The 9,601-nt window shown below is 37.5% G+C and overlaps 1 protein-coding gene across 1 annotated transcript in view; it reads left to right on the top strand.

The window, feature by feature from the left end:
- UGGT2 (UDP-glucose glycoprotein glucosyltransferase 2) overlaps positions 1-9,158 on the top strand; it is a 137,910-nt gene extending 128,752 nt beyond the window's left edge. Inside the window, exons 37-39 of the mRNA XM_070471499.1 lie at positions 2,473-2,589; positions 6,543-6,669; positions 8,946-9,158. Coding sequence (XP_070327600.1) covers positions 2,473-2,589; positions 6,543-6,669; positions 8,946-8,968 — 267 coding nt within the window. The 3' untranslated portion in view covers positions 8,969-9,158. The remainder of the gene's footprint in view (positions 1-2,472; positions 2,590-6,542; positions 6,670-8,945) is intronic.
- Positions 9,159-9,601: the final 443 nt, after the last annotated feature.

The following is a 9,601-nucleotide window of genomic DNA, read 5'->3' on the forward strand; positions in this document are numbered from 1 at the left end:
AATGCCTGAATGTGAGAGGATTAAGTGTAAAACTCTTACAAAGTATTGATGTAAACCTTTGTAACTTTGGATTAGGCAATGGTTTCTTAGATATGAAACAAGAAATATAAGCAACTAGAGAAAAAACAGATAGGACTGCATCAAAATTAAAAACTTTGTTCATGAAAGAGCACAAAGTGAAAAAGACAACCCACAGAATGGGAGAAAATACTGGAAAATCATATGTCTGATAAGGAACTAGTATCCAGAACATATAAAGGATTCGTAATTTAATAACAAAAAGACAACCAATTTTTTAAATACTCAAAGGATTTAAATAGATATTTTTCCACAGAAGGTGCACAAGTGGCCAGTAAATACATGAAAGATGCTCAGCATCATTGGTCACTAGGTACTACATTAAAACTACAAGATACCACGTCATACTCACTGGAATGGCTATAATAAAAAGATGGTCCATAAAAGCATTGGCAAGGATATGGAGAAATTGGAACCATCACACACTGCTGATGAGAATGTAAAAGAGTGTAGTGTATGTGTCTGTGTGTTTTGCCAGCCATGTTTAGTTGGATGGGGGCAGGTCAGAGTTTGGATTTAACCAGGACTATTTTGCCAAACATGTCCAACTAAATGAGAGAAGGGTAAGACAGTTGAGAATCTATTCAAGGGATTAAACATAATGATGAACCTTGGAAATTGAAGAAGGGAGAGTGAAGACATCAGGGATAAATGACAGTGAAACAATGGTGCAATCAGGTCCCAAAGGGGATCAAAGGATATTGATATCTGAGTACTTGATGGAGTAAGCTGAAAATCTAGAGGTAGTCAGAGACTGGGAGTATATAATGGGAGAAAGTCGCTGAGATAAGATGATAGACCAGGTTATTTAAGGATTTAAAGAATGGATTTTCAGGAAAGGGGGGTTCAAAGAAGGAACAGTCAAGCTTTTATTTTTTTAAATTGATAAGACTTTTTTAGAGCAGTGTTAGATTTAGAGGGAAAAAATTGAGTAGAAAGTACAAAGAATTCTCATATTTCTGGGCTCAATTCTGTTCCATTGCTGTGTTTGTCTATTCTTTTACAAATCTCTATGTTTTAATTACCAGAGAATTTATATGAAGATTTTCAAATTCACTAGTATCATCCTGTTTGTTATTCTTCTTCAACACTGGGTTGGCTATTCTGGGCCTTCTGTGTAAACTTTAGAATCAGTTGATATCCACAAAATAACTTTCTGGGACTTTGATTAGGATTGTGTTGAATTTATAAATTGAGTTGGGAAGAACTGACATCATACCAATATTGAGTCTTTCTATCTGTGAACATGAAATACCTCTCCATTTATCTAGATGTCCCTAAGTTTCTTTCATCAGAATTTTAGTTTTCCTTATGTAGAGGAACATTCTTTTAGATTTTTACCTAGGTTTGTTTGGTGGGGGGCCGGCGGGGCGGGGGGGCTGGATTGTGCTAATGTAAATGATGTTATGTTTTCAAGTTTAAATTCCACTTGTTCATTGCAGATATATAGCACTTGACTTTCTGTATACTAACCTTGTATCCTGAAACCTTGTAATTGCTTATTCATTGCAGGAGTTTGTTATTGATTCTTAGGATTTTCTGCATAAACAATCTTGTCATCGTCAAACAAAGACAATTTTATTGCTTTCTTTCCAATCTGTATACCAGTTTATATTTCCTTTTCCTATCATGTTTCATTGGCTAGGACTTTCAGTATTATGATTAATAGAAGTGCTGTGAGAAGAACCCTAAAATTATGAGTCTTGGACCTTAGGTGGAACATCTAACACAAGTACCCCTGGTGCCCTCTGGGAGAGAAAGGAAATATGCCCTTTGCTCCGGAATGCAAACAGATACTCTCTGGGGACACATAGGGACAGGCTCAACAGCCCTTGACATGTAAACAGATACCTCTGCGAAAAGGGTCTCTTGATGTCTCCAGAGATCTGTCTTTAACTTACTAGGTTCATTTGCCATTTAAACATTCTTTTACCCAGGTGCCAGCAGACTTTGCTTAGAAAGCTGTGAGTGTGCAGAAGTGTGAAAATATTCATGGAGCAGTTTCTTGATAGGAAACTAAAAAGTCACCTCAGAATCTGGAGAGTGTGGTGGTGACCACATAACCAGTAAGACACAGTGTAAGTGATTAATCCTGGTGTTTCAAGGCAGCTGGAGGTAGACATGGCATTGCAAGGCAGGTTCTGGGCCCCCCTCTCCAACCCCAATGCAGGAGCAAAGTCCAGGGCAAGTGCGCGCTTCCTTCCAGTGCACAGGTTCATTCATGACGTGAGAACATTGGGTCAGATTAAGTATTTAAAGCTTAAAAATATGACCATATCTCAGATTTGGGTATGTTTTATAGAATCCATTTATAATCTAAATGACATCTTCAACTTCTTCCACTCTGACTCTAATTGCTATTCCTCTGTGTTGAAATCATTCTTTTTCTAATAGGATCTTCCCAATAATATGATTTACCAAGTTGCCATCAAGTCTCTTCCCCAAGAATGGTTGTGGTGTGAAACCTGGTGTGATGATGAATCCAAGCAAAGAGCCAAAACAATTGATCTGGTGAGTGTTTGCATTTTCCTTTGTATAAGCAGATAAGAAAATGTTCCAATAGAAATGTTTTCTGTTTTACAAATGGCAAGGCACCCTGTGGCTCAGTCTGTAATTTACTATTTACCTATGATGGCAGGTGTAGGGCTGTATCGGGGGCTCCCAAGACCACCCCAGGTTTGATGATTCAATAAGAGGACTCTTAGGACTCAGAATATTTCATGGATATAGAAATATTACAGTGAGAGAATACAAAGTGAAATCAGCAGAAGGAAAAGGCACATGGGGTGAAGTTCAGAGAAAACCAGATCCAAGCCTCCGGAAGTCCTCTGCCTGTGAAGTTACCTGTGACAACTCATTCCTTAAGCTCCAAGTACAGCAGCACGTGTAAAATGTGGTCTGTCAGGGAAGCTTACCAGAAATCCAGTGCCCAGAATTCTTACTGGGGGCTGGTCACGTAAGCAACCCCTCAGAATTCATGCCAGAATTCCCCACATCTAGAAGAAAGGCAGGTGGTCAGCATAAATCACAAGTTTGCACAGTTTAGGCACAGTGAGCTGTTCTTATCAGGGAATGGTGGGAACACACCTGAAACCCAGGTTCCCCCAGGCCAGCCAAGGGCCAGCCTTGCAAACACACGCCTCTCAGAATAGCAGTCTCAGGCCTGCTGTGTTAATTCTTTTCTGCACAAGCCCTTTTGAAAGAAAGGGCATCAACTGGCTGAAATGTCATAAACTGAACATCTGATGATGAGTTATCATCTTAACATATCATCAGTTTAGTTCTTATGCCAATAATTTCCCCAAATAAAGACAGCCAGAATAATTCCAGCTACTTAAATTATCTTATACGTCTTTTTCTTCATTATTTTTGAGAAATTTTTTTCTTAGATTTTCACTGTAAGCAGTTTATGCTACACAGTTTAAATCTAGACATGAAATATTTTAAACTAGTTGATTTCTTGTCCATATGTAGACATTATATTCCAATACTGTATATTTTCTCTAGTAATACAAGATATTATCATTTCCTGACCATATTGTTTTTATGTGGTGATAAAAGTTTAGAATAATTGTGTACAAGATCTTCTTTGAGGAACAAACTGTCAAAATATTAGACCTCATAGTTTTTTAACAAAATAAGACTGGATAGTAAAATACAGGGATATTTTTCCAGATATGTATAGAAAGTAGTGTGGTTTGGTGGTTTAGTCGCTAAGTCATGTCTGACTCTTGCGACCCCATGGACTGTAGCCCACCAGACTCCTTTGTCCATGGGATTTTCCAGGCAAGAATACTGGAGTAGATTGCCATTTCCTTCTGCAGGGGATCTTCCCAACCCAGGAATTGAACCCAGGTCTCCTGCATTGCCGGCAGATTCTTTACCGACTGAGCTATGAGGAAAGTCCGAGAAAGTAGCATGCCAAAATACAATTAGATTGCAATCATAGGTGATAGAATGTAGCAGAAACAAGTGGTCATCGGTCAGAAAAAAAGCAAGGGAAATTTCTAGAGAGTAGTCAAGGACATTACAATGTTAAGGTTGTGTTGAATAAGAATGTGACTCATACGTTAGTTGACATAAGTCTTCTTGGGATTTTTAATATTTAGATTAACATGAGCTACTCTAACAAATGCCCAAATTTCTGTGGTTTCACATACACCCAGGTTCAGGCCCAAGTGGTTGTTCTGTCAGTGAGGGGCTTCCCTGTACATCATGACTCAGGGACCAATTTCCATCCATCCTGGGACTTCTTCATCCTCCGGGGTCCTGTCATCATCTGTGTCCATCTGAAGCTGATCCATCCACTATGGCAGCCACTTCCCACAGGCAGCCATAAAATACTTAAAATGTCGCCAGTCTAAATTGAGGTGTGCTCTAAGGTATAAAACACATCAGATTTTGAAGACTCAATAAAAATGTAAAAATAAATACCTCATTACTGATTTTTATATTGATTACATTTTGACTAGATAACATTTGGAAATATAGTGTTAAAATTTATTCCACCTGTTCCTCTTTCATTTTTTTAATGTGGCTGTTAGAAAATGTAAAACTGCATTTGTGGCTTCCATCGTATTTCTGTCGGGTAGTGTGAGGGTAAGGAGAAAGGAGGGTGGAGGATGCATCCTGACCCTAAAGGCCTTGGCCCCGTGGTGGCAGTTGGTTGTGTGTCCACATCCAGTTATAAAGAGAGCTGAGGATCATCATTCCTGGATGGGCAGCTACTTCCTACAGTAGGTCTACAGTAGGGAAAATGGATGGGCAGCATAAATTTTGGTGGATAACATTATCTCTTCCACAGAAACATTTAAAATAAAAAAGAACATGCTGTTTTTGGTCATCTTCAGTGAAAGGTTAAAAAGGAAACTCAGGAAATGGCCTAATGGAGAGGAAAAAGCATTATTGACCTTCGGAGCACAGTTCTCTGTTGTGAGGGCCGACTCGTGCGTTATAGGATGTTTAGCAGCATCCCTGGTCTCTACCCACTAGATGGCAATAGCGCCCTCCCAGCCCCCAGTTACAGCAATCGAGTCCCTCCAGACCTGGCCCCAGCTCCCCTGTGGAACACGATTGCCCTACTGAAGCCCTACCGATAGAGATTATGCTTCCCAATGGCTTAGCAGGTAAAGAATCAACGATTGTAGCATAAGCTAAGGAAAAAATAGCACTTTGTTTTTTGTTTCTGACACAATTAGAAAATTTGTTATCTTGTTTATAGAAGACATTATCCGTGAAGTTAATTTCTACAGAGAAGTTCCTGTTACTCACTTACTTCAGAAATACATTACTGTAGGAAAAAATCCACAATGGAATGAACTGGAAATATTTGGTGAGGAAAGGATTAAGATACCAGGCTTATGGCTCATAAATAAGCTTTCCCGTAAGGCATGAAGGATGAAGCAGGTTGGGGCTACCATGAGAAAGTGCCATGTAGAAGTCAGCTCCATGACACGTGCTCTGTTACTGTGCTTCGTGAAGAGCAGACTGGATGCTGTGTAGCTGTGAAGTTTATGCCCCTCCAGTAACTTCTCTTTACGTTGCTCAAGCCAAAGACCCTGGGGTCATATTTGATGCCTCTCTTTCCTCACAGTCCACATCCAGCCCACTAATACTAGTCCTGTCAGCTGTATCTTCACATACATCCAGAGTCAGACCCTCCTTAAACTCTGCCTTTGCTTTTTGCCTTTTAAACTTAATTTCCCAAGAAACTTTATAGTAGAACCAGTTGCTTATTAAAATTGATCAAGTATTAGAGGAATGATGGGTTTCTATAACCTTGTTCTAATTTCCTCCTTTGCAAATGAAAAGACAGGTTCTGCCACTGGTGCCCACATAAGCACACACACAGTCGGGTGATGTTTACAGGTCTCACTACTAGTTTAAGTGGGACTATCCCAAGCCTAACTGCTAGTGAGAATTGGAACCATGAGGAATGAGGATCCCTGTCCATTGTTTTTCCACTGTGCCTCTTAAACAGACTACTTAAATATTCTTAAGGCATGGAGATTTATAGGCTACTCTGAATTTCACAACTATCAGTATTTTGCCAAATGAATTCCAGTTAACTGATTTTAATATCACAACTGCTAATCAAAACAGAGGCATAGGAAAGAGGACAAGTGCTTTTGCCAGAGAAACTCGAGACATTTCTAAAGGTTGACAATTAGTTTTACGTATGGAAAAAAAAGTATGTAAAACCAGGTTTTAGTCCAAGGAAAGGGCAATAAAATATTTATTAATATAGTCTGCTGTGCTCTTTTACAGAATGGTCATATAATTGGATCCTTTGTCCAAATATTTTATAGAATTGTTTGACAGACTTTTTATGAACCATCAGAAAGTCTTCAAATTTTTGTTTAAACTTCTGATTGTTTGCATTAAACACTGCTTACATAAACTGCGATTTGTCATTTCAGTTGATCCTTTCTGTATTAAACTAATTCTAATATTTAAATTTTCAGTGCAATAACCCCAAAACAAAAGAACCTAAACTAAAAGCTGCTGCCAGGATTGTCCCAGAATGGGTGGAGTATGATACTGAGATACGGCAACTGTTAGATCACCTTGAAAACAAGAAGAAAAGTGCAGGTGAGTTGTTCTGCAGTTGTGTATGAACCACATGTTGCACTAAGTGAAATTAGAATAGATTACAATAGAATAGATTACATCATTTCTTAATGGTTATCAAATGATTACATCAGAATTTATTTACCAAAGTCTGTGACATGATTACAGATTTTCTTTTTATGTGGACTTAAGTTCACAAATTTAAAACATGGATAGAGAATCTATTTCCCTATGGATATAGCATCATATCATCACATAGATAAGCAGTATAGTATTAGTCTCCTGACCTAAGATAGAGGATAAAAAAAAAAAAGTAAAAGAAACAGTCTCTTTAAGATACACTGAATTTCCTAAATATGAAAATCCAATCCCTGAAGTTTAATACAAGCCTTACACAGCCAAATAAAGTATTCCCTTCTGTCCCCTGCATTAGTGACAGGCATAGTATATAGGCTTCCTCACAGAAAGCTGGTTCCTTGTTCCAGCCTTCATCATAGACCAGAAGGTGGTTTGAATTAGTTTCCATTTCTTAGATTTAAAAAAATGAAATTACCTTAGCATTTTATCACCCTACATAAACCCTTAACACCAGTAAATGTGTGTTGGATATTCTTCTAAAGCTGATACCAACTTCTTGATTCCTTCATGATTCCCTTTCCTGGTCGGTACCTGTCTCTATTGTTCTTTGCTGTTTTTCAAAATTAGTGTTGAGCTTCTGTTGTGTTCCAGTCAGTATGTTAAAGACTTTCACAGGTTAGACTAATTAATCCTCATAATAATTATTTCCAGTAGTTCAGAATATACTTCTTATTGTCCTCAACTTTACTTTTTAGGGAGGTCGAAATTATACATAAACTTCCTCACATAAGCATGAAATTGTGTTTTATACTGACTCTGTTTTCCTTAACAAAATCAATGTGTGTTGTCGGAGAAGTTCAGCATTTAAAATACACCTGAGTAGTGTTAATAATCTAATATAAAGGTGCCATTTCAATTCAGGAGAAAGATTATTATGTAAGTAGCATAACTATTTTCAAAGGGAGAGAAAGATAAGACAGAGGAAGGAGGGAGAGAAGAAAAAAAACTAAAAAAAGGAAAGAAGAAAACTCACATAATTACCTAACGATAAAATATAAATTCATGAAACATTGAGATGAAATGTTTCTCTTATCAAATTGGAAAGAGTTAAAGGATTAACAATACCCAGCACTAGCAAGAGTATTGACAAGTAAGCATGTATATACATACATGCAGTAGCTGTATAAATTAAGGAAATTTTGTAATATACATAAAAATTCAAATACATGCCATTTGATCCATCAATTCATCAGAAACTTACATTTAAACAAAAATGTGTGTGTGTATATATATGTTTGTCACAACATTGTCTTTAATAATGATATAGAATCTGTCCAACAATAGAGGATTGATCGATTGCATAATTCCAGTGGAATTTAGTGAAGAGAGAGAGAAAGTCTGCCACCTGAAATTGTGAAACAGGATCCATTTAAATTGTGTTTTAGTTAATTTCTGCCTGGAAAATATCATTTTGAATTCTCATGTGTTCTTAAATCAGTTAGTATGTGTAGTGCATTGATGCAGGAGAAAAAAACATTTTGAACTCTTTAAGTCTTCACTGGTATTGACTTTGATTCCCACAGTTATATTTACTACTGCATTTGAATGTTCTACCCGCCCATCTTAGACAAAGACCATGTATGTCTTCTGCTCTTTGTTGTTCCATTACATTAATGACAGCATACTTTGTACTTGGTGAGAAACCTGTTTTTCACCATCAGGGTGCTAGGTCGTGGAGATAACAAAGATGAATAAAGTATTGTCCTTGTTCTGATAGACTCATGGAAGCTCACTTGTAGGTGGGTAAAAGGGCAAGTAGTTATGCTCCCATGTGATCGATCCCATGGGCTTCCCTGGCGGCTCAGTTGGTAAAGAATCAGCCTGCAATGCGCCTGACCTGGGTTTGATCCCTGGGTTGGGAAGATCCCCTGGAGGAGGGCATGACAACTCTCCAGTATTCTTTCCTGGAGAATCCCCATGGAGAGAGGAGCCTGGCGGGCTATAGTCCACAAGGTCACGAAGAGTCGGACACGACTGAGCGACTTAGCACAGCACAGTAGATACCATAATGTACAAAGAGCGTCCTCATCACTTCGTGAAGCGAGTAGGTACTAAACTAACGGGGATCCTACACTTTGTATTAATTCATGCCTCAGTGAGGCTTAAGATAATTTGATATTTAAGATTTCAAGAGCTAAATATACTTTCTTCCCCTACAGTTTTGGCACATGATGAACTCTAGCACTGGCTTGTGTAAGAGGAGAAAGTATGACAAGAAATCTGCCACCTGCTGGGGAAATGTGGAACTACTTCCAAGACTTGTCAAAGTTGCATTAAGGATCAGTGACATCTTTGATTTAAATTATATTAATTATTTAAAAGTAACATGTATTTAATGTATTGAATAAATTTAAGTTATATATTGTAAGAAATGACCATTGAGTATTTAAAATTAGATGGCTCCTCTTTTCTGATTGCATAAAACACTGGGTTTTCATCATTAAAAGTGACAATTTTGCCAGATAACCAGGTTGAACAATCTGACTAGCTGGTCCTCATGGGGATTTATGAAACCATCTACATCTTTGAATATTCCAGCTGTATTTATTTATATATTTCTTTATTCAAAAGATGCATTTAAATTAGAGAGACCTATTTTGTTTTTTCTTCTGAGAAAGAAGTACTTAAGGTATCCCTGAATAGTATTTTTAAAAATTAAGCCAATTTGTACCTTAACTGTTGTTTTAAAATGAAAGTAGTGCCACACTGTAACCACTTATTTATCTTAAACCATATGATGTTTTAATCCTATGCTATATATTTTTTACTGTCTCTAATTTTTATTTTTATAAAATTATATTTGTGGGCTTATGGG

This window comes from Odocoileus virginianus, chromosome 8 (assembly GCF_023699985.2).
Source record: "Odocoileus virginianus isolate 20LAN1187 ecotype Illinois chromosome 8, Ovbor_1.2, whole genome shotgun sequence".
NCBI classification, from domain to species: domain Eukaryota; kingdom Metazoa; phylum Chordata; class Mammalia; order Artiodactyla; family Cervidae; genus Odocoileus; species Odocoileus virginianus.